Here is a 26958-nt window from a genome sequence, read left to right on the forward strand (position 1 = left end):
ATTCTTTTCTTCCCTTTCATTCCATTTTTTTTATTTTCTTGTACTGAGATCAGTTAAATGTACTTCGGTATATACTAGCAATATTTCTGCAATGTTGTAAAATTAAAAAGTGGCTTAGGCTTATTTTAAGAATTACTGTCAGTAATTACCAACTTTTAAAATACAGAATTTTAAAGATATAAATGTGGTGCAAGTCCCACACCCTTTATTTTACTGGAAGAACAGATATTCTGGAAATCTAAGAGGAAAATGATTCATTTAGATAGTATTAAATTGTGGCTGGTCTTCTTACATACAGTTTAACTGTCATTAACGGTTGAAGATACCAAACTTAAAATGTTACCCTCATTATCTCACCTCCAATGTTGTGGTAATTATTTTTCTATCATAGTCAGAAGAAAAGTTGAAACAAAAAGTATCTTAAAAAAATACAGAAAAAAAAAAATCAGCTAAGATACTTACGGATAGCTTGTTCTTTTTCTTGTAGAAATCTTTCCAACACAATACGAGCCATCAATGATGGGGCAAAGTCCACCTTAGCCCAACAAAAACAAAAACAGAATTTCAGGAGGTAAATGCATTTAGATGCACACTTGTCAGAACTGTAATCTATTTGTAGATTAAAATGAAGAGCAAAATAGAGGAAACAGGATCTTTTTCCAATTACCCAACTCAACTATTTGCACCAAATGTGTAGTAGTAATCCCCAGTACCAGTGAAAAACCAAATAAGGTAGACAACATATAATCCTGGTTATTATGTTTGTACATTTTGCATCTGAACCACCCTTTGTAAAATATGAGAGTGAAATCCCTTTTATAAGGTTATCCATCATGGAAAAGAAGTGGTGATCCTTTGCTATGAATATTCGTTCATATGGTACCCATCAAGTGATACCACATATCCTTAGCATCAATATTTCTAGCAGATGTGTTGGGCTTGGTCAAAATTACTTTAGAGCTTATATTTTCATTTTTAACAAAGCTATTCCTTCATTTCAACTTTTTTTATATGTATGAAAAATGTACGACCTAGTTGCTCCTGAAATTACAATAGCTTTTTATATACCATTAAAATACTGCTTTAGTGAATCAGAATTTTAACTATGAGACAGTAAACCTTGCTCATACATTGTCACAATGAATTTTTCTTGCCATCTTTTCAAGTTCATTATTATTGCAAAAATTTCATTTTGATTTAGTAACCAGACAAAAAAGGTTGCTCCATTTGTGCATATATATTTTTACAAATATGTATGTACTTGGATGGCCTTAAATTCCCCAAGTAGAGAGAAATGCTTTCCATGGAGCTGCTTATTTCCAGTAACCCACATCAGAGCTGACACATGAAAAATGGTGAAATTACTGAAGGTAGTCCAGCCTGAATAAGGACTACCTTATTAGTTCAGGTACTTGCATCGCCCTAATTTTCATATTAATCATGTGTCCATCTTTCTTTGAAATAGGGCCATCATGCTTCACGTCAGAATTTAGCATGTAAGTAAAATTCATAGTGCTTCAAATCTCACTTGAAAACATTTGTATGAAGAGAACAGCGACTAATTTTATTGTTTCTAACAAAAATGTGATTTATTTTAGTCTTTTTGTACTATATATGCAATATGAACAGTTGGAAAATAATTTCATTAAAAAAAAATTAGAAGTAGTTTTATAAACCCTCAAAAAACAACCCAAAAAGATAACAATATGGAGCTTTTCCTATTTAACAGAGCTGCTACACACTGTAATACAGCTATGTTATGTATTTCTCATCAATTTTTACAGTTTCCACTGATTAAATATATATTGACTCATAAAGTATTACCATTACATCAATTGTCAGCAGATGCAAGAGTATGTCATTTAAATATTAACTATCATATAAAAATGGCAGCTTGATTGTTTGGAAGCAGTAATCTGGTGCTGGTTATTGCCACGTTTCCCTAATGCATTAGGCGGCAGTCACAAAATGCATTGCCTTTCTGATATACCTGCTACTTCAAAACCAGAAGCAGATAAGCTCTTTATGCATCTCCCCTTTCTCTTAGATTTAATTTTTATTTATTTCTGAACTGCAGATATCTTTGATCTGAATTGCAAAAATGCATTAGTGAAATATAAACAAAGATATGCTCACTGGAGTCAGAAATTATATGCATCATCTCTAAATCAATGGGAAAAATATACAAAGAACCAGTAACAGATATATTACTTTGTGCTTGAAATATTTTTATGACAGTTCCCATATAATACGGGTGCAATATATCAGGCATCGAGATGTTTACCTAAATTCTTAATAAGATTGTACTTATTTATGTAAAGTACATTCTATTCTCAGTACTTCAAGACTTGTCTTTTCCAGAGATGGTAAGAAGCTACACATTACCACTAATATGAAATAAATCCTTTATTTTATGTTAACTGTACGATCAGGTTACACAGACACTTCACAGACCATTAAAACCTTCCAGTAATTGATAGGTAATCATTTTCTGGCTGCAGCCATGTACATGTGAGAAAAACCATTCTTTTTTACTAACGTAACATGTAGAACTTTCTGCTATTGCTACACTTAATGCTCATAGTGCCATATCATTTTTAATGCAAACACTCATTTTCTGCTTCCTTCTTACATTTTCTATTAAAATGCAACACAAAACAGCATACATTTCATTTTATCCCTCTGAGGATTGCATAAGCAGTTCCAGGGAGTATCAGCTATTGTACTGTTACTATTACGGTAAATAAATATTTTAGAGTTTAAAAAACAGGTATTTCATCATTTTTTTTTCTAGGAAACTCCTTGCCACTCTTTCAAACTTTGTACCTCTTCTTTAAGGTAGTGCTAAGATAGCAGTTTTTAATACAAATAACACCTTGTATAATGAGGCAAATTCATATTCTAGTTAATAAACAGCATCAATAAATTTGTCAAGACTTTAACGGCATCCGTACAGAACTTTTCATACACTGAGGAATTTTTTCTGCTTAAGTGCTTTATCTTAAGCAGTTTTCATTAGCCATCCTCTAATCCGTATGAACAGAAATAAATGGAGTCAGGAAAATGATCTGTTTTAAGCATTCCTATCACTAAAAGTAGTAATAACTTAGATGGGTTTTGTTATTAAAAACAAGGAATCAAACTGATACAATTCCGTTTAATCAATGTGACAATTTTTAGTAAGTTTACGCATTAAAGACCTACAGTCTGCCTGAAATTTTCAGCAAAATACAAATTCAGGGTATCCTACACATTTGCCTTGAAGTTAAGAGACTAATTACATTAACTGATTTATTAATAAATGTGGCTTTTTGTCTAATTATTTTAAGTACTAACAGACTGGGGAACCATTTTAAATGTCTAATGTGCCTTGAAACCATTTTTTTAAAGTTAATTACATTTCTCACTGAAGTCACTACAGATATGCCCCTCAGGTTTTACACTGGAAGATTAAAAGAAAAAAGTAAAGACGATTACCTCATTGGCCAGGTCCAGCAATACTGGGGCAGCTGCATTTTTCATCACCCCATTCAGGTACCTAGACAAGACAAAGCCAGGTAATTTTGCAGTGGCAAGAAAAGACCAGTTTATACATGTCAGCATCCCCGGTGAATCTTTTTCTTTTGGGGGAAAATACCCCATTACAGAGTATTTAATGGGAAATCTTTTAAGAAATAAGAATTTTAAGCAATCACTAACTCTCCAGGGTAGTCTCCTATTCTATTCATCTGCAAAATATATCCATCTCAATGAACTCACTGGTAAAAAACCGAATATATGAAGAAATTTAAAAAAATGTAGCTTAATGACACACAAATAAATTATATCTGTACTACTTAAAGATGCATCACAAACAAATAAACCTCGATTATTCACAGTAAAGATTTTTGGTTCCACATGACCTTCAACTATGAAGGTGCACTGTATATCTTATTCAATTCATTACTACGCACGAAAACATAAATTCTCAAATTTATTCCAGATTTTATCAACTGGGCAGTGGTTTAAATACTAAAGGCTTACTTTAGTGAAATCAGTCAAAACAATTAATATTCTAAAGAGAAAACAAAAGAAGAAATATTCAGGATTCAACAAAGGTTGATACAAAGTCATTATCCTATCAGTGGCAAAGGCTTAATGTTTCTGGTTGAGGGTATCACAGAATGATGTTTCTGACCATCGCTTCACACAATGTTGCCTTCCTCACTTCTGTTACTTTCACTGCTTGATATTTACATTTCAACAAAGCCTGAAACCTGTGTTCAGAAGCTGATGGGAAGGAGCTATGATACTGGAAGCCACTTTGTGCTTTGCAGCCATGTGGAAAAGAACAATAGTTATCAACATTTGAACCTGCTCGTTTATCCTATCTGTATTCGCATAGCACATCATTACTGACATCATTAGAAGGCCACAGCCTTTCCAGCTCTATCATTATCTATCCATCAGAAGACACTCTTCTGCTCATTAGTTACAGACATTAAAATGCTTTATCATTTTACCTTTCTGTGAAATGGGTGGAACACCTTTATAAAACCCCTTCACATAAGATTAGATAGAGGGCTTTTTGCTTGCAAGTTATTCTGAGGCGTAATGAATTAAGGAAATGAAAAAAGCTTTTTGCTGTAACCTATTTCAGTTCCACATAAGAAAACCCCCACAAACAAGATGCCTTGTGTATGTTTAAACATTGAAAACTTGTAACAGAAGAAAATGAGAGATCATATACAAAATACCTAACCGGGAAAATGTACTTGAGATTAATGTTCTCAAACATGCATCTAAATGATCGAACAGCAACACTACACTGACAATGAAGTAGATTTCTGCCAGATATTTCCAACGCTCCTGGCAACTCCATTATAGACTAACAGGTCTCACATGCTGATGGCAATACTGTTCTGAAAACTTGCTGATCCTTCTTGTACTTTGTGTTTGCCTAAGTTTCAGACTAGTAAGTCTCAGCCGAGCAGAAGATACTACTCTACTCAACTATTTTACTTGCTCCTAACAGGGATCACTGGAAATGACTACCTTCAAAACCTGGTAGTTTCTGACCTAAAAAAGCAATGACAGCACAATTATCTGCTTGTATGTCGGCAGAAATAATAAGGAACATAGCATCCAGACTGGAGTTTACAGCAGTAAAGTGGATGCTACAGAAGAGCAGAGGAGAAGACATGTTTGTCATGTTTACGCCTGAAGTATTTCAAAGTGGCTTCTAACTCAAGTTGTCTGCTTCTGGAGCTTACAAAACATACTACACAGTAAATCTACTAAAACAGGACTGAGATGAGTTTTCTAACTATTGACCAGAACATCTCTGATTTTTAAACATGTGAATTTTATTCAGCCATGATAATACACTTGCAAAATGACATACCCAGAAGTAGCATAAAGAATGATTTTCCCTACCACTACCACACAGCTTCATACATAATGCATTAGTTATGTACTGCTATCATACTTCAGACTACAGAAGAAGACAGGAGACCAAATCCTCCTACCTGATGTGAGACAAACTTAATCATACCTACAACCCTACTGACACCAATACAACTGCTGCTTTGCATAAAGCAAAATTTGGTCCCATGTTTCAGGCTGAAGTTTCGGGCTGTTACTAGTGATTTACACATATTCTAAGAAAAGAGTTACTCACACAGCAGTTACAATTACCACAGGCCACTTCACTGAAACTATGCTAGTGAAAAATAATTAAAAGTAGTACTGTATATGCATTTTATTAGCACAACAAAATTTTACGTCAATATTCTTCCTAAACAAGAATCAATGCTAGGAAAAGTGTGATGTGATCCAGTACAAATTTTACAGAACAGTACAACTACTAACAAAATGAAATCAAACACCCATCTAATACATTTCACACTAGATATTCTAAGCCAGTGTCTGCTATAATCAGGCTGTGGTTAAGTTTGAAATATGTGACTCTGGCGGAAGAACATTTAATTGTTTACAAATGAAGGGCTCTTTGTTTATTTTCTTGATTCATACAGATTAGTATTAAGCAGGAATATCAGACATCTATAATCACAAGTATGAATTCACTTGCCATGCATGCTCTTCAGATATGTCAGTCTACAAAGTAGTATTTTAATTGCATATCCTTACCTGTTATCAGTATGCCCCAATTATGTCATTGGAATATTTTTAGTAAAGCCTATAGAACTAACAGAAAAACTATAAGGTGCAGCAAACACAGTTTATTAGCTCAAGATGCAAACAATTGTAATATGACATAAAGGTTTTCATCCTCCCTTAAAAACTACTTCTGACACTTGTGTTGATAAAACAGGAATGATCTAAAAATTAGTGCTTTAACTGGCAATACATGAATATGTAACTTTTCGTAATGTAACACAAATGTTTTAAACAAGCAACTGTAACAGAACAAGCTCTCTTGCTGTAAGGAAGTTGTCATCAAAATTAGACTTGACAGAGAAATCCTAAAAATTACAAAGTATAGGCAACACATATAAATGCTATCACATACAATGAAAAAATATTTGCCTATCCTGACTTAGAGACAGGGAAGTAAACTCATTCTTAATCAGAATGACCAAATCCTGAAAAAATTCTGTATTTCCAGTGAAAAACATTTTTAGGTGAACCATTCTGTATTCCCAAATTTTTAATTTATTTTTATGGAAAATTAGCTTAATAAGCTAATTTACTCACAACTGCCATAAAAACCAGTAGCTATGATAAGAATCTTAACTGGGGTGAGGAGGTCATACCTTTGGTAGTAAGTTTCGATAGCTTCAGCAGTGTGATGCTTGGCATGTGTTCTTTTGATTTGTTTCTACAAAAACGAAAAAACAAAGAGTTTTACAAATGTGTCATAGATCAAAACACAGAAATCATGACTACGCAAACACACAATCCTTGGCTACACTTTGATAGATGTGAACCCTGTTTTTAGATTCTGTACAGAAATGACATTCAATCTACCTATTGAATTGAACGTCTTCAGACTGTACTGCAATGTACCATATGTAAAAGCCAGTAAGGTCACAATAATTGAATCTAAATAAGTTTACAGAAGGCTGCTGAGGGCAAAGAAAAACTTGTTCTCTCTTTCAACCTTTGTATTAATTTTCCCTCAATTCAATTCCATCTAAGTCTGGTGCACTCTAGTTTTACAATTCAATTGGCATTTTTAACCAGGAAGAACATTGCTTAAAAACAACTTATTTGAAAAACTACAAAAAGTAATTCCATAGAGACTTGCCACTTGACTGACACCTGTCATCTCATGATAAATGACTCCATTTTCTGCCTCTCTTGCCTTCTGCCACTTCGGCAATGGTCATTTATCATCATCTCTGTCAGCAATGGAAAGCAGCACTGACAGTGCAAGTCAGCAAACATTTAGCACATGGAACCACGCAACACAGGGAAATTATTATTGTCAGAATAATAATGGTTTAGCATAATTTATTACAGGTCCACCAAATAAGCAAAGGCTAGATGTTATTAGACAGATGGATGGGTAGGCTTGGCAGCCATCCACTGAGACTCAGGCGGTGCTTGATGTGGAAAAAGGAACATCCTCCAAACCAATCAGAAAGCTGGCAGTTCAATTACAAAGAAATAAAGGGACATTCATCATTCAATTAGGCACCTGTCAACCCTCACAAAGGAGAAAACTTCTAACCTGGTACTCCTGGGAGAAGATGCTCAGCAGAGTGGACTGCGATTGACTGGAACAAATAAAAGAAGGACAAAGTTAATTACTGGAGTGCACTGCAAAGAAACAAAAGAGAAGGGAGCTTCAAAGGTAGGCCTGCTGCCCTGTAATCTAACAGAACATGAAAACAAGTGTGGAAAAGTTGTTCCAGATGAACACCTCAGACAAAGGCTTCCTGCTGCTAGGTCAAGGAGAGAACGTATGAGGGAGGGGAGGAAAATATAGCAAGAATTTCAAATCAAACTAGCATATTGTTTGGGTGATTCAACTTTAGAACCCAAAAGTCCTATCAGGAGCAGGTAGTGGAGCTAAAAGGTAACAGGGAAAAAAAGGAAATTAAAGCAAAATTTCCGTTAATAATTGATGGAGTTAAATTCTATCAGCATTTGGGAACATGCCGCTTGTTCATTGGCAACATATTGAAATTCATTTTGTTAGCAGCAAGGGAACTTCTTCAGTAGCTGTCTCATATTCAGGTTAAAAACTTTCCCCTCTGTCAGAAGTAGCATATGGGACCAGTGGAACATTCCCACTGAAACTGATGTGCTTTGAAAATGGAAACTTTCACAGCAGGAAGCCGAGATTCCCCGGAGTCGGTCATTTCCAAAAGCTGCCATAAGCTTCATTCATCTAAGGCTCCGCTCAGTGTCAAACACCTGGCAATGAAGCAACCTGGAAAGCATTCTTCCCAAGTGGGAATTTTTCTCTCTGAATTGTTAACATTTAGAAACGAGACAAGATTTTTTTTCCTCTGAAAGGCAATCAATACCACACCACTACTGTTTTCAACTGTCCTCTGTGGATATATCTACCTCATCACATCCTGAATACTATTAATTACTCTTGATATATTTTTCTACTACATGCAACTTGAACAAATTATAGTCTCAATAAATCGAGTTTTATGGTACAGCAAAGCACTATGAATAATTAACATTTTTTCCTTTCATGAACTTACCTACTAAGGCACAGCATAGGTAGTTCAAAGATTCTACAATGTCTAAAGTCTCACTCTTCTGTCAGATTTCTTGTATATGAATTTAACACCTGTATCATATAATAATTACATTAAAAGTGCATGTTCTCTCCATACATAAATGACCCTTCTCCTTCCAACTGTCACACTTCAGAAAAACTAATTTAAGACAGAGAAGTCCTACTCCCACTTTCAAAAGGGAACACTGAGTCACAACTAAATGGTTGGATCAGAGTTAACAGACAGTATGTATATGAAGCATGATGTAAAGTTACCTCTAAACCAAGCAGTTGAAGACTCAGGAACAAAGTGACTAGATTAATGCAGTGCTACATAAAGAGCTCACAAGTATGTCTTATCCATAACTGTGCTTCCAGCATTTTTGCAGTAACTCTGTATTTTGGGCTTTTCTGCCCAGTGCAACATCTGCATGACAGCAGTATGCTGAGCCTTGATCTTTGGTATTTTATACATGGGACTGTTCACCCTGAGTACTCACTGAATGTTAAAACTGTAGAAAAATGATAGCAACAGGAACTGCCTAATATACAGATTTATTTAATTAATGGGTTACAGAAAAAAATAAGTACCATATAGTAAAGAATTTAAATGTTTTTATTTAAATCAAATAAATAGTATTTAAATAATATTTAAATATACATGTGACACAGAGGCCAGGAGTTACATACCACAATGCCTCTTGAAAAGGTGCACAATCCAATTATGACCACCTGCAACCTGCACATGTAATCACTAGAAGATGAATAAAGGAAAGAAATTAAGATTACATACTTACACAGGCTATACACATATAGAATGCTAAGATATTTCAAGATGATTTAAAAAAAACCCCAAACTTGCAGGCTATAAATAAGGTGGATACATATGGCCCCCTAATGGCTCACCACATAACTATTACTACCTTGTAGATTTACATGGTCACATTGGTAGAACTGACTTTAGAGATAGATGTGAGAAAAACCCAAAACAGAACAGGACAGCATTTGACTAGATTTCTGGTTTGAATTCTCCTCCACTGATATAGCTTTTTTGTGTTTTTAGGCTATTCCTGGTATGATAACTGTACTTATTCTACCATTATCCTGTTATACACTGACATATCAAAAAAACCTAAGATCATTATCCCTCCATGCCTTTACACTCCACCTTTAATGGTGGACTTAGGAATGCTAGGTTAATGGTTGGACTTGATGACTTTCAAAGTCTTTTCAAAACTAAAAGTTTCTCTTATTCTTCTATTCTTGTCCATTTTATTTGTCCCCTTGGTGTCCTTGGATTTTGACTTGCTACTGCAATTTGGTTCAACACTTCTCTCCTACGCTTGCAACTGTTCAGATAATTTAGGACTTAGCACAAATACTAAACCAATTCATTCCAGTAACAGTGCAAGTTGAATATATACTGGATTGCAGTACAGAAACTTTACCACTGGGGCAAAGAGAATTATTTCAGTAACAGCATTCAAAGAATTTCAGGCCTTACTACCAGATGATCTTGCTCCTTCTCCAGGAGAAGTGGATTTATATCTTCACATGGCTGCTTCCATGTTTCTTCTGGTTAACACAGTTACTGTCTTAAAACACTAAAACCACTCATCTGCCACTTAGCATTTGCTTGCTACAATTCCATTGACCACCTCCTGGCAAAATGAAATAGCTCCTCAAAACACAGATGGAGCCATCTATTGCAAGATCACATTGAATGAAAACTGAAACATCATGGTTTCAGACAGCACTGAAAAAGACAGTACTATGTACTTGGAGAAGGGAGAGAAGTCATGAACATGCATTTGAATAGCAAGACAGCATGATCACAACTGCTGATACTGACAGCAGGAATACTACCACAGAAGTTATCATTACTTCTACAGGAACAGCTAAATTCCCAGGGCTCCATCCATCCTCTGATACTTCTATACAAGATTTCAAAGCAACAAATGAGCAGACAAATGAATATCGCTGAGCTATCCAGGAAAACAAACTAACACTGAAAGTGTTTTTTATTCAACATTTGAGTACTGTGTTATTGCCTTTCACGGAATAAACTATATAGCAAGCCTCATGGCTTACTTGAAGGCTAGGAATATAGACATGTTTGTGACAAGCAGACTCGTCTGTTGAGAAACAACCGTAGAGCCAAGGTACATAATTGCCTATTTTCTGAGACAAACAAAAAATCCAAAAGTCATAACTCTGAGTTTATATAATAATTCCCATTTAAATAATTAATAAATTAACTTGTTACCACTCTTGCAGAACTAATTATATTTTCCAGGAAAAGAAGCAAACTTTTCTCGTAAGTTCTGTAGTGACAAGTGACAACTTTCATGGAAACATTTTCTTCTGCAATTCCAGATGGTAATGAATCGAACTCCCAGAGGTCTGTTCAAAGCATCCAGCCTCACTCTTCAGATACCCTCTTTTTCTTGTACACTGGCATCCACAATGATGCCAATTTACCTTTTGTTATTCTGTATTGATGTCAGTGGCATACTTCTATCTGAATGCCTGATGTACTTTGTGCTCTTGCCAATACAAAAGTGGATTTGAGCAGAAAACTGTGAAATATAAAGTCACTTAAAAATTCCCATTTTTTAAAGATAAAATTACTTTTATTTAAAAAATCAAGTGTAATTTCTAGGTTCCAAGTGATAAAAAGATAAAAAAAATTTGCTTGTCATAAAAAGAAGTACCACAGTTTATTACTGCAGCCTGCAGCCATAGGGAGGAGAGAAGATCCAAAAGGCAGGAACTGTGCAGCAAGATTGATTTATTTAATTATTTTACAAACTCTTTTATAGACTTTTTTCTTCATAGTCTAATTGGACAAAGGATCAGCCACCCCCTGGGTGGATTGGCTAGAAATCCTAAACATCCATTGTCAAAATATTTTTCTACTGTACCATAAACATAGTTCTACAAGGTCGCAGGTGTTAATAGTTTATAGAACTTCTGCTAATCTCTTAATGAGAGAGAAAAGTATCCCACAGGCTTAGAAAGAAGCAAGAAAATTCTTGCTAGCACCAATATTGTATCCACAACAGTTATCAAAGTTATCTCTAATATACAAGTCCAACATTAAGAACTTATGGATCAGTCAAGCTAGAAAGAAAACTGCAAGTTTGGCACCAGAAAAAGAATATGCCCATTGGTCATTTACTATGTAAGAATAAAATTCAGACCATTCTCTTCTAATGAATCCCTTGTCTACCCCTAGGTAGAAAAGGAATGCTATAATCCCTGGAGAGTGTTTCAGAAATGTTCTGGTTTGCAATGAGTATTCATATATGAAGTATTAACAGTTACTACTTCATATAAGCAGTTTAGTGCTTCATAACTAGAGCAGATACTAAACTCTGGCTAAGAAGCAGCTAGTAATGATGAAAGCAATTTACTTGTACCAGATCATCACCTCAACAAAGCAGAGCTGCAGATGTAACCAAGATTTGGAGTGCCATCCAGCTTAATATTTGCTGCTTACTTCAGCCTCACCAAGGGGAAATCCAAACATAACAAATGTTATGCAACTATTATATTCTCAGCCCTTGCAAATAATGAGTTCTTTACAGGTAAAATAGTTTTTTACTTTATTTTCTGAGATTACTGAAAACATGAAGTTGTCGGTGCAAACCAAGTTTCCACTTGTTTCATGTTTCAAAATGAGTTTCCTTTCCCTCACTTTTAACCACACTTGTTGCCTAGAGTTGAAAGAGTGAAAAATCAGTTTTATATTTAATGTATTCATGGAACAAAGAAGAGTATCTAGAGAGATTTGTAAAAAAAATATAAATAAATCAAGAATAAATAAGAACTGCAGTATTTCATCCAAAAGTATTTACACAAGTGAAGACAAGCGGAGGAAAGCGTAGTCCATAAGACAAATATATTATATATAAACAGAATGGCTTCATTGCTTCCTTTTCACAAAATGGAATATTCCACCTTGTTAAAATGATAAATATATTGGTTAAAAAACCGAATGTAGGGGCAGGAGCTGTGTTTCCAAAATTCAGAAGCTGCCACATGTGAAATCCCAAAGCTGCAGTGTCAAACCTTCTCTCTGAAGAACATACACTGCCACTTACCTATAGCAGGAATTCAAGTAGGGTGGAAAGTTTTTTCTTTCCTTCCACAGTCTCTAGTAAGCATGCAATGCTACTTATACCTTTTCATGGTATGTTCTGAAGTAGATAGCAAGAGTCTCTCATTTTTTAATTGGAAAAGAACTTCCCCTTTCCATGTACAGTAAGTTTAAAAATACTTTTACTAATACAATACTGAGCTTTAAAATAAAATTAATAGGGCTAGAACAGTGTGGTGGTGCCATGCTGGATTTAGCATTTAAGTGAGGAAAGAAAGATATAAATCTGACAAATTTAGAAGACTGGTGGTGAAAGGGGAATTCTCCTCATATCTATCCTGAAGTTTCAGAGCATGTGTCTAGAACACATTTTTCCTGTTACATTATTAAAGGTGTGAAAGAAATCCAAACAGACAAATTCTCATCTTTCGTACTACAAATTATTTGGAACAGGGGCTTGTAAAGGAAGCAATGTTTTTACTGCTTATCACATGCTAGCAGTCCACTCTTATTTGTAAAAACTCTGTCAGTAATGGATTTCAAATAGATCTAATAGCATTGTTTCAAATGCATAACATGCACGGATACATAAAGACTCCATGGCTTCCCAGAACTGCAGGATGCAGGCATAAGCACCACGGTTACACCTGTAAGTCACCCAATGCCAGTCTGATGGTCAACTTCCCGCCTGAGAGGAGGTGACAACTAGTGGATTCTCAGAATTTATTCCAGGTGTCAGGATTGTCCAGACAAAAAAAAAGGCTTCTTAGCAGTTTGAATGATTCCACAAGAGAATCCAAGAAGGCTCAGGAATACCAAAGGCCTACCCAAAGCTTGGGAACTGTTAGGTTGTATGCATCCAAGCACTGAAGCACATGGAACAAGGGAGGCAGATTGACCTCTAGAATAGTTACAGCTTTAGCCTTTTTTCACAGTAGCCTCTAGTACTACAGTCTTATAGTTTGGTATGCTTGTGGTCACTTCTCTGAATGAAAATTCTCAAAAAGCAGAGCATTGTCTCTGTACACATTTGTACTTTTATCATTCACAAATCTAAATCGATTAATCAGAAACCAGTGAATTATCAATCTCAGCTAAATCAATATACTCATCTATATACATGCATGTGTGTGAATATATATGTTTAAATCAATAAGGGAGCTTGAATTAGAGTTACTAAGTAATATAGAAGTGCCTAACTCTATTGTTACAACATGCTAACTTCTATAAAGTGGCCATCTTCCAATTTTCCAGCTTTCCAGCTACACCAGTACAAGTCTGGAATACAAAACCAGTTTTATTATTTCTGCATAAGAAGCCTTTCATACAATGAATCATTATCAGTAGCTATGACTTTGGGAACTACAAAGTCAATTCAGTGCTGTAGAGGAAATACTCCCATTACAAATTTATTTTTATTATTATTAATATTATTATTCTGCAGTGTGTGTGTGTAGATATACACATATATGACAAGAAGTATGTGAACACATGCTCATTTCAAACTTAGTACAATTACATTTAAAATCAAGATGAAATTCAAGCTCATCTGAAGAATAGCATTAATCTATTTTAAAATTCTCTGATACCCAGTTGAGTAAGCTGTACAACAGCTCAACTCAAAAGACTTAAATACAGATCCCTAAAAATTGCTTTTGCCTCAAAGTCAATTTCATAGCTTTGGCAGGATCAAAAATAAAGCCCAAAAGTAAAGATTCTGAGGAGAAAGACATCCTGCATTGCAGGCTTACACTATTCAGTGATAATAAAAAGGTTAAATTCAGGCATGTGCATACAACTTTGCTGCCTATAGCCAGGGTTATGAGCATAACTGTATGACAAAGCTCAGCAAAGGCTACTTGAGAAGAGTCATCACTTCTATGACCTTGACACTGGTTGGTCCCACAACTTCTATACAATTTAGTGATGTGCGAGAACAGATGATGGTGCAATACATAGAAATGGCAGCATTTAAAATTCATAGTAGCGTAAGGCCATTACTTTTCCCACTGGGCCACTTGAACTTTAATAATGTCTGACCTAGTTGGCCAATAAGTTCTAGCAGCAGACAGAGGAAAATTGCCAGTATTAGATACTGTTTGATTTTTCATTTAGGAAGACTTAGAAGTTCCTTTAAGAACAGAGCACCAATTCTTCCTGTAGACACCTAATTTTTTGATGTCTCTTGTGACAACCAATATATTTTAAAATAACTGCAGACTTTGAACAATCTGTATCAGATGTGTAAAAATAAATTGCCAAGGTAAGTACAAATAACCAATACAGGCAATGATCCCAAAATAATGCTAGCTCTTTGCAGAGTTAAATTACACCTTCCTTCACCCACACCACAAAAATGTAACTTCCAACAGCAATATTACAAGAGTAACTCAAAATATGCTATATTCAAATGATTACAAATTATTTATGGTCAAACTCCCAACCTGAAAAGAGAAGAACAAAAATGCTATTTTTCCATTCACATATATATGGTTACGATAAGAAGAACAACATCATGCTTCAACAGTGGATAAATACATAACGTGTTAAAAAAACCACAGAAATAGAAGAGTAGCAGTTCCACACGAAAAGAAACTACTTTTTCAGTCTTATAATCTTAGTACGCAAGTAGTGAAAAATTGACAGTAATTTGCTCAAGATATTGCTCTGATATAACTTCCTTCTGGAATTAAACAGTGCTTGTTGCATGAATGTTTGAAACCTGTTCCAATGCCAAACCCCCACAGAGACCTCTATAAGTAAATACTATTTCACTAATGTTTCAAGTCTCTTCCACTAAAATTTAAAACTGTTTTGTAAGGTCAAATTATCAAACTGAAAAATATTTTCAGATGTAATACAGAACAAAATATATTCACAATAAAGGCTTAAGAAATACAGTCAGCGCTAAAACACGAAACTAAAATTCCCAAATAGTCTGACATCAAGCTTCGATGACTATTGAACATCCTCAGCTTACAGACAGCAGAACTTGTCTGGTACCCTTGAAGTACCTAGGCAGGGAGTCCACTGACAAAAGAAACTGATAGGAGTCACACAGGATTTATCTCCTGCATATGCATTGATAATCTCAGTACTCGCCCACCACACCTCCATTTCCTGGTATTCTCAAAAATTCTGCTTTTAACTCTGCCATTAAATTTTTAGAGAAAATTAAATAAAACCCCCCAATGCCTGAGACTAGCAAAAGTAGACAATTTGTTTCTCCTTGACTTCAACTACTCCAAGTTACATAGCAGGAAGAAAAGTTTCTTAATATCCAGGAAAGAATCAGTGAACGTCCCAAAGCAGAGGCATACAGCAGCGTATCAGAGCCTGAGAAAAAAAAGGCAAAACATCTGTGAACTCCTCATTTGCACTCAACTGTACATCATCCACACTTTATTACAATTTACTTCAGTTAAGACTGTACCAAAAATATGTTTGCAAGTTTGACATCTTTATCTTAGTAGCACAATTTAAATGTTGAACCATTAGACAAAAATACACTAAAGTAGCTCCTTATCTGATATTGGTTGGGCAAAGAAGGATATTCCTAGGGTGCAAGAGCAATGGACCTCAACAAGCAGTTAAGGCAAAGAAGATACAATTCAAACCAGGGGTTTATCCTTCTCCTATCTTATCTGCCCTACCGACAGGGCTAAGGCCCCCACAATGAAAATATACTCAGTAGGCTATTACTGGAAAGCAATATTTGAAATATTTATTTTGTGTTCATCCCCTCATTTTGTTTGGATTAGTCTATCGTGCTACTTCCTCGTGCCCAAGAAAAGAAACAGGTCAGGTGAAGTCAAGGTAAGTTTTTCAGAGTCCAATCTCAAATTTACTTACTGTGGAGAAAGGGGAAAATAATTCTACTCTACAGAGCTTTTTTTCAATGAAACTATATTGTCCTGTATAAGCTAGATGTTTAAGTTTAGAAAACTATTTTTTATGAATGAATGGCAATTCAGAGCTAATTAGATTGTTCATTTTGTATTAAAAAATTAGCCTGTATGTAAAAAGCATATCTGTGCCAAACTAAATAAATCCCTAAACACCCTTAAACAATTTGCTCCTAAAAATATATAATCAAATTTAGAAAACTATAAACTACATTTAAAATTTATTACTTACAAGCAATTAATTACAAAGACAGCCAGGTGGCTTTCATTACATAAATTACTGTTAATGACATTTGCCTCATGCTGCTACTGTATTTAGCATTTGCATGCATCACATGTCAAGCGCACACACTGTTGCATAGCTTTCTCCAGGATAAAAAGTGAACACCTTAAGTCAAAAAGCTTCCAGTTATCCAATCAAAACTGTTAATTCCTTAAAAAAGTCAGGATCTTATTTATGTATCCCATTCAGGATTTAATTTAAAATATATTCAGGGTATAATTTCAAGAATCAAACACAGATGATACAGAAGTGATAGTTTTTAGTACATTCCCATTCTGATTACGATACAGACTTAAGGCAAGAGGTGAATCCATTTATAGCTAGTCCCCTTGAGATTTTAGAGCCCTAGACACTGTTTATAATTTTAAAAAATTACAATTTTTAAGCTATTTGTAATTATTGAACAAAACAAAAGGGAAAAAAAGAGAGTCATTCTTGTCTACCTACCCAGCAGTGCAGTATTTTGTCTTGTATATCTAAGTTATTGTACCATGCATGCAGATATTTACAAAGCCTACTTTCAGCCCCAGGGATATAGCTTATTGTGCCATAGAGGGAATAAAGTCATTTAATGCCACTACTTACTTCCCCTTGGAAAGATTGCAGAAATGCACAGAAGGTAATCCAGCTATTTCTTTTTACTAGTGTTCTTCCAGCACTCTTTTTTTTGAAAAGCTGTCTAGCTAAAATGGCAGGCAATATGAAGGGAACATCTGACAAGAGCTGATCACAACATTACATTAGTGTGTCCTAAAACTTCTCTAACCCTTTCCACTCCTATCAACAGGCTTTTCCTTTCCCTTCCTCCCCTCTCCAGAGGATTTATTTTTCTGGTGTTCCTTATATTGCTCTGAAAATACATACAATGACTATAAGCTTTGTCTCCTGCAGTGCCACTGCAGGAAAGGCTGGCTTTCCAGAAGAACTCTTACTCCATACACTGACAGAAAAGAATCATCTCTGATATAAACAGTCAGTAAGATTGACTATACAGCATCACCTTCATTAAGCACCAAAATTTCACCGGTTTTGGTAGAATGAGTCTAGAGGCTTTGATAAATAAATGTGGAAGCCAAGGAAGAATGAAAAATAATTCAACAAACATTAGTTCTATGTTAAAATAAACTGAAGATTACCTCAGCATGCATCAAGTAGTATGGCATGACTCACTGACACTTCTTAAATTTTTGTGACTTATCAAAAACGTAACAAAAATATACATTACTGTCTTTATACTAAGTCCATAAGGACTAAAGTAAAAAAAAAAAAAAAAAAAAAAAAGAGAGAGAGATGTTAAATAAACTTCACTGCAATTCATTGAAATTTGACTGCTAATATCCCTCAGGTAGCTTTACAAAAATGCCTCACAAAACATCCAACCCTATCCTCTCATATTTTAAAGTTTTAATACATTACAGTAAAGCAGCAAAGGCCACAGAGCCACCTTCTCTTTCAGATTAATTTTAATTTGTTCTTATTTAAATATCAGGTTATATGTTTACCTAATTTCTAAGAGTGGCAAAGTAACAGAATAAGGACTTCAGAAAATAGTGAAAATTGAGAAAGAGAACAAAATATTCTCAACTGGAATGTTTGCATGTCTGCATGTTAGTGAGTAACTAGACTTACATATATCCATTATACATGACATCTTAAAAGAGAGTGTATATTCTTACAAAAGAGTCATTTCCACTTTTAACTAAAGGGCATCAATACCAGAATGTTAAGATCAAGTTTATAGATCAAGTTTTTAGACACCAAGAGATTTAGAGTGAAGAAGAGAGCTAAGCCATAAATTAGTACTTTGGGGTGGATATCCTTTGTTTACAAACCTTTTAAGACTAATTAAAAGATCCCTCTATCGACCTTTATTTAGAAGTAATTTCTCCTTCCCCATGACAGTAAAGTTTTAAGGCCAAAAATAGAAAAAATGGCATGAACGTAATTTTTATGACAGCAGATATGCAAATATTTTTGTCTCTCTGTACCCCCAAAGTATTTTGTTAATGCACCTCTTTCTACTAAACCAACTGCAAAGAAATATTTAACTTAAAGTTATGGTTCTTCATATGTAATCTGTTACCTGGATTAAAAAAAAAAAAAAAAAAAAAAAGGCAGAAGGCCTCTCTATCCACCTAATCACCATATCAATGGCACATGCCACAACAGAGGAGCACTAGTTTATTTGATTGATCATGGTAGATAAACTCCAAATAACAGAGAAATTAACAAATGCTTGACATTTGCTCAACATCCATTATTCTGACACTGCTTTCAGGATTTCAAAGCCTGGGAGTATGCTTAATCAACATTCATATTCCCTAGTGAGCTACAGGCACCATATTGCGCCCCGCCTTAGTACTGATGAAAACTGCATATTGGCCATTTCCAAAATGTTCTGGGACTCCACGCAGGGCCCCTTCTCTCCCTTGTTCCTGTTCTGCAGTTTTCTTTTAAACACTTCCAAGACAAAAGCATCTGCCAGTTTTTCTCTCTGGGGATGTATGCAAAATGAACTTAACAGTTTTAAGGCAAGAGAAACCCTCACATCTAAATTCATTCATAGGACAGAAAAGGGCCTAAGAGGCCTCTCTAGGGACAAAACCCTGCTGAAATTTTCCCCGACAACAGTGGGAGCTTTATAAAATCTAAGTCCAGACAATTTCCAATTCAAATGCCCAGCATAGCATGACCTTTGTCAGATCTATGAGCCCTAGATGCACCCACTATTTTTTTATTCTAACCAGCACAGACATTAGACAGGGCACTACTGCTAAGCAGGAGGTTGACTATTTGCATGCTCTTCTATTGTGAAAATGTAACAGTGACAGCACTGTGTCGAATTCTTTTCCCCCTAGAACTTTAACTCCATAGGAGAGGCATAGCTGACAGATGACTCTCCCAACATCTGTGTTATGCACACTGCACAGCTGAGGAACCTTGGATCACTGTCACGGCTTCTCAGAGATGACCTACACCTTTCTTATATCTACACTTGATCAAAAAAATAAAATAAAAATTTGAAAATGCTTTTTCTTAAATGAAAAGTAAATATGGCAAGAAAGATTAACATAATTTAGTCATTAAGCTGTTCACATAGCAGCTCACCATATGTTGTATAAATGTCCTATACAAAATAATTTATCAGACCTGACACGTTGCATATCATATTGTATTATTTAATATGCTTACTAAAATTTCATGGATCGAGCGCCACTTCTGAAAGCATACAGAAAGCCCTACAAAATATTTCTTCATCTTCCATGATTTATTTTGATTGCCTTTTACAGCTACATGATAAAGTAGAACTTGCAAAATTACGAGGTTACGGTTTACACAGCTATTGCTTCATATACTATAATATAACAAATGGCTCCATGTCTATATACCGTTTTACTTGCATTTAATATTCAGAAGCACATTAAACTAAGCACGCTGCTTTCCACTGCATATTTTAATAATTTCAAGAGGTTATTTCAGTAAACATCCTGATCCACTAATGCAAAGTTCCACTGAGAGATATCCTTGAAAAAGAAACTAAAGCGCTAAGAATGACAAAATAAACTAACACAAACAAGTAATATGTGATACATGCTGACCTCCCCAAATCTGTCTACATAAAAATATATTCATTTCTACACAGTAACTGAAACATTTGAATAATATCTTTAAATTACTGTGATTTAAAATGTTGGAATGACAGACATCTATTGCAGATAAATGGACAAAATTCTCTATCCAGAAACCTTGAAACCACAAAAAAATAACAATGTGTAAGAATGATCGTCTGTCACTGTCGAGGTCTGTGTCTAAATAGTAAATTAAAACAAAAGTGTAAGCAGGAAGCTTGTGAATAATAGTTGTTGGGCAACCAATGGAACTTGTTTGGAAAAAAATGCACAGCACTTAGATGACATACCAAGCAGACAGATATGGCTAAGAAAATATTTAGACTGAAACTATGCATTTATTCCATGAAGGACCATTTTCCTTTCTTTCTCAGACCACTGATGTCAAAGGAACACAATACAAATGAGATAAAAAATGCAGCCCAACTTACTCTTTTTGGTCAACAATTATATTCTCCTGTTCCTAATAATAGGATAAAGGAAAACATATTCCTGTGTTAGACAACTCATTGCAATGAGGTCATTGAACTCTATTTGGACCAGCACTTGCTTGGCTTATTGGAGTACCTGCCAACTGGTCAAAGCAAATCTTCTTTTTTAAGCTCTGTAAGAACCAGAGATCTAGCTTTCAAATTATTTTCTTCTTTTTGTATTTTGTGTACCCCAAGAAAATGCACTTGTCTAGGAGGACATACTGCTCAAGTGTGTCAAAAACTGAACGAGAGCTGCATTTACAACATGCATTTTATATTAATGCCGTAAATGGCTTATGTTCAATAGCCATTTCATATATAGGAACATAAACTCACTCTCTGCCCATTAGTTACTGTACCCTCCACAAGTTGTAGTCTCCAAATGAGCATCTGCATTCCACAGAAGAGATGCAATAAAGGACTGGATGTTACCAGTATCAATAGAGAACTGGAAAGAAGTTCTGACATCTCCCAGCCAACCACAAATAGAAACAGAGATACATGATGCCTTTATTGTTGTCTGTGTCCTCAGTTAACAATGGGGAACTCTAAAAGACCCTTTATAGTAATTCAGTCACAGGAGTGAGTACTACCTCTGTAGTAGGTACAGAGGTAGTACTGGGGACATTCTGGTCCCAGTTTTTATGTTGCCTTTGAAACAGTTTCAGACAGGCTGCATTGTATAAGAGAATACTTTTTCTACCACATGAGTCTTCTCGGAGGAATATTTGATAACATTTTGCTTTCTGTGGAAAAAATATGTGCTATCTTAGGACATTTTTATTCAGTGTTGAACTTTCTGGAGGTATATGGAAATCTAGGCCATCAAATGCTTCCAAGACTTTGAAGGCCTAAATACAGATACGCAAATAGAAGACAATCACCGAAACAATAAAGTCTTCTTCAGCACTACATCCTGATCTGAAGCCTTTTTCCAAGTTTGGATAGATGGCAACACTTGTTAACATTCAATTCAGATGAAAAGGATAAAGCAAGATACTGAAGTTCAAGAATGCTCCATCACAAAGCAATGAGACTATCACTATCAATCAGGCTACTGGATATTCTGGTGTGTGGAATGGAAGGGATAATATTTCCTACTCATATCACTATCATTACTCAAAATGTTATGTACACAAGAATTTTAAGAAAGGGTCGTACAAAAAAACCCCCATTAGATAGGTAAAAATGCTTTAGTCATGTACAAAACAGAAGTTTTTATCCTAAGTTGTTCACAAACCACAGTATTTTTCCCATGACAGGTGCAGGTTCCTGTTTGGCAAATTTAAGCTTGTTGACAAGAAGTTCAGTTACTTGGAATTCTTCATTTGAAGTCCATGGACAATAAGGACTCCTGAGATACAAGCTGAAAACTAATGACAGAGCATGCCTATGAGAGTTTGAAATCTACTTGTATAGTACAGATTAGTCAACCAAAAACATGAACAAGGCTTTTAACCATCACCTGATCAGAAGAACACAGAACACTATCTTCCCATTCTTCTTTCAATGTTGTTGGTTTTTCTTGGTAACAATACTCTATCAGGCTTGTCTTAGAAGACAATTTTATTAGGATCCTGTATTCTGTTTCCTTACAGAAATTAATCCTTAGCATTATTTCACTCAGTTTAAAGTGTAATACAAGCTTCTGAAACTTTCACATTGCAAAGAGGGATGTTACTTTCACCAGGAACTTAAAGGAATGACCAATTTAAAAATTACTCTCATAGAAGCATATATGCTATTTTTTAAGGGATGTGATAAGCCGTAAGGGGCATATATCAGCACCAAAATGGTTGTAGTCATTAATTTAAGTAATAAATCATAGGTCCTGCCAACAATGACAGCAAACAGATGCTAACAAGAAAATGTTTTATTTAATATGTTGTGTGTTATAAAAATGTGTTTAGGATACTTCTTAAATTTTTATAATAATATGCATTTAATACATTACTGTTTTGACACATACAAGAATAAAATTTATAGGTCTCATTCAGGACTTGCTTTCTCTTCTGTGAACACAGAATGGATTCCTGAGGGAGAAAAAGCTCAAGAAGTCAAGGTTTCAAATAGATGTTTGCAACAAAATCGAGCTGTCTAGCTGTCTTGAAGCAAATATCGTAAGCATTGAATCTCACTAGAAAGTGAAAATCAACTAACTTGCTTTTATGTAAACAGAAGTTTTCCCTGAAAGTTGGAAGGAAAATCAAATAACTGTGAAGTTTACCTATATGTATGGACAGCAAATGATCTTATCATTTGCCATAAAGTTAAAAAATAATTCTGTACAATCCTTACATGCAGAATGTCAATATTGAATAATTCTCAATGAGTCTGCTGAGTTATAAAAATAGCAGCTCTATTTTTCATTGTGTCTTATTATTTGTTTCTTATATCAGTTTATATAATACCACGTAACACTACAATTATTTTCACCAAAAGCACCACTTGCAAAAATGTCAAAACCAAAACAAAATCTATGTTAGCAATTAAACACTTGATCTATTCTATTCCTTCCATTCACAGCCACTCTCCTCTCTGGACCCTGAAAGCCAGACAGAATGATGATCTGATTCTGGTACTGACACGTGAGAGCATAAGAAATGCAATTTTGCCTTTTGGCAAGCTCTGCCACACTAAACAGAACCACTGTGCAAACACCTTTCCCAGCACTGCATCTCTGCTGCTGTACATTCTGCTGCATAAGGTCCCTCTGCAGGAGGGTCAATTGTTTCTAAGATCATCGCTGCTTTTTCCAAACATTTTTGTTTTGCTTCAAGGAAACTATTTGGATAATAACAGTCCTGTTTCATTTTGATTTTCAGTAAACTTCTGTTATCAGCACAGTTCCTTTCTTCGAAGTGCTTCACTCAATGCTTTAAAACACTTGAGAAAGCAGTGATCAGAGTATGGAAACTAAATTTTCTTCATTAAATCTACTGAAGCAGATATTAAAAATGCATTTAATATACTGGGGATGGCTGGTGGGCATCACTGACTGTGACAGGCCAGTTACTGATGAGCTGCTGTCAGACGGCCTTCTCAGCAGGGATCTGTGTCTAAGGCTGCTGAAGGACAGCAATATCTTCCCTTGTGTGTAAGCTCTATTCATCTCCCAAGTATTTACTAAATCACAGACCTCTGCACACAAACCCAGTGTTTCAGCGCATGCTAACAAATGATGGATGGCCTAGTCAATTCGTTATGTCCTGAAAGCGTGATTTCCTGCCATTCCAATCATCAAACCTCTAGAGCCTTCAGAGCTGATCAGTCCTGGAGAATATATTTTGCAGGCTCTATTAAAGGAGTAGAGGTTCTTTCCATTAGTCTCAAACTTTTTTTTTTCCCTGGCTGATTTAAAGAGAACTCTCTCCTTCCAACAGCACCACTGCTACCACTCTCCTATGTGTAAAGTATTCAGCAAATGTACCTTTGATATGTTAGTGAAATAGCACTCCTAGAACATGAGCCAGCTAAAAAGATGGATTTTGTTTGTGACTACTATAAATGCAACAATATTTGATTTAAATTCATCTATATGTCTTTATTACGTAACCTAGACAATCCTCAAAACATTTTGTAACTTAGCTTTTTTGATCAAATTCCTTTTACAGCAATGGAGTGCTCAAAAGGACCTGTTTTCTTTGTATTTGCCTAATGAAACGTATCAGAACTCTGTTAATTACATTCCTCTTAAAAGCGTAAGACATTTAGGAATAAACTTCTGATGTTCAAAAGACAGGCTAGCTGTCAAAGAAACAAAGCTTCCTTTTCATAGCAAGGCAATATCGTGAACAGTCTTTCTTCTACATGTTAGAGGAGAAATTTTATTTACCTATTCAGTGATCTATAGGAGCAGAATATACATACCTCACGCCTCTTACTCCAAAACACTGAGCTTCAAATGAAATAGTCCACAGCTGCTGAAGAGTTAGCTGTCTACAGCACCACAAGTTTTTAAAGGTGGTACAACAGATGTGAGTAAGGTTTAGGTACACAAGCATTTGGTTACTCTGATGTGCAAAGACCTCGGATTTCTTTACTTGCTAGGTGTGATCCAGACACAGCCAGTACAAACCAATCCACATTGCCCTACCGTTCACCTCAACCTTGACCTGGAGATTAAACTCACTTTTATTGCACACAAAGGTCATCTGTGTTAGGTCAAAATTCAAAGTCCCTTGTCAGCTAAGGTTGATATATTCCAACCTTTCCTACTCTAATGCATCAAATTTTTCATGGTGAGGTCATATTCAGCAGACAGCGTATTCAGCAATTTATCGTGCCATTGTAATATAGCCCCGAATATGATTGTCCAAAAAACAACGCATGAATAAAATATTTTCCATTCTGATGTAGCAAATCCCCCATCCTCATAAAACTAGAGCCTAGACTTGTTTGCAGGCTTCAGAAGAACGATACATTATAGAGCTGTTTCTGAAATACAATCAAGAATTATAATTTCTATCACAATATTCCTTAAATACAAGCAACATGAATATAATGGTATCCTAAAATCCACAACTCAATTAAAATGCACATATGGTCAGTGTTAAAACTTCCACTTCATCCTTCCTTAACAACCACCATAATCTTGCCCTTAAATCTACAGACATCTGTTGGTCTATCTGATGACACCAAGCTTGCTTTAGAATGAAATACCTAGAAAAAACTGTGCCACAAGACTTTTATTCCTATCCTACTGGTGATAATCACATCCATGGAATTTAAGAAGTGTCAGAAAGTACAACCAAACTAAACCTCACAAAGCAACAAAGTAGTGTACATGGTGACCAAGACAACTCTCCCAGCTTTCACATATGAAAGTATTTTCTTTTTTTCTTTTCTTTTCCCTTTATAAATAATTTTCTGCTCTTTCTCTGTTTTCTTTTCTCTTTTTTCTCCATTTTATTTCTTTTTCTCTTGCATTTTATCTCTTTTCCCTCGTCTATATTTTTTCTCTTTTCTTCCTTTTGTTTTCTCTTTTCTCTGTATTTTTTATTTCTTTTTTTCTCTCTCTTTCTTTTTCTTCCTTTTCTTCTGAATTAAACAAGAGCACTTAACACACAGCTCCAACAGACTCAGAATGCATTTTCAAATTATAGAGAACTAATTTCCACATCTGCTTTAAAAGGCCCCCTCCAATCATTGTATTTCACCATCAAATCTTCAAAGGATATAGGATTGGCTTCTAAGTGGTTTGTATAAATTCCTCAAGGCCAAAAAAGGTTTCCCTTTACTCAGCCAAAATGAATTTCACAAGTGCAATAAGTCCTGTTCTGTGTAATTATTTTTTTTATGAAAAAACCTGTACTCCCATATGGTAGCACTTCACAAACTGGAAGGGGAAAACATTAAGAGAGAAGAAAGAGATTTATCAGTACTCAAGAATTCAGAAAATAAAACCTTAATTTTCCTTGTGTATTTCAAACAAAATTTCAAGACTAGCGTTTAAAATGGGTTTGTATTTTGCTAGGATGGCCAACATATGTGGGAGTGCTTGTAAGGAAGAAGATGGTTACAGCTATTAAAAATGTGACAGAAAATTACAGTGGACTTCCTTCAAAATTAACTTTCATGCTGACACACACTTGTATATTACACCTACTTTTCTATTACTAGGTAACACGCAAACAAGTCAAAAAAACCCTTCTATCTCTTCAAACAAAGGAAAGCACCCATGTCCTGAAAACCGAGTGTTTACATGTGCCAGTGGAAGTTTTCTGCGTACATCCTGTCTACTGATGTTGGGAAAGCCACAAATGTGAGAAAAACTATATTTTCCATTCTACTCTGAAGCTTCCCAGTGCTATCAATATCTAATTTTAAGTATACGTATCTTCTGTTTAATTTAATGAATAATAAAGAAGATAAAGTTTTTCT

General features: G+C 35.1%; 1 protein-coding gene and 1 long non-coding RNA gene across 8 annotated transcripts in view; one reads left to right on the top strand and one right to left on the bottom strand.

Annotated features, from left to right (window-relative positions):
* Positions 1 to 26958, bottom strand: part of CDIN1 (CDAN1 interacting nuclease 1) — a 135197-nt gene that overhangs the window by 100477 nt on the left and 7762 nt on the right. For all 7 annotated transcript variants that reach the window (XM_042047508.1, XM_042047511.1, XM_042047505.1 and 4 more), the window contains exons 2-5: positions 7676 to 7721; positions 6756 to 6820; positions 3478 to 3538; positions 463 to 535 (exon numbers count right to left, since the gene is read on the bottom strand). In XM_042047508.1, coding sequence (XP_041903442.1) covers positions 463 to 535; positions 3478 to 3538; positions 6756 to 6820; positions 7676 to 7721 — 245 coding nt within the window. The remainder of the gene's footprint in view (positions 1 to 462; positions 536 to 3477; positions 3539 to 6755; positions 6821 to 7675; positions 7722 to 26958) is intronic.
* Positions 1 to 26958, top strand: part of LOC121673788 — an 87722-nt gene that overhangs the window by 41527 nt on the left and 19237 nt on the right. The window lies entirely within an intron of this gene.

This window comes from Corvus kubaryi, unplaced genomic scaffold (genome assembly GCF_017639235.1).
Source record: "Corvus kubaryi isolate FWS band 111438036 unplaced genomic scaffold, C.kubaryi_AGA036_p1.0 66, whole genome shotgun sequence".
Classification (NCBI taxonomy): domain Eukaryota; kingdom Metazoa; phylum Chordata; class Aves; order Passeriformes; family Corvidae; genus Corvus; species Corvus kubaryi.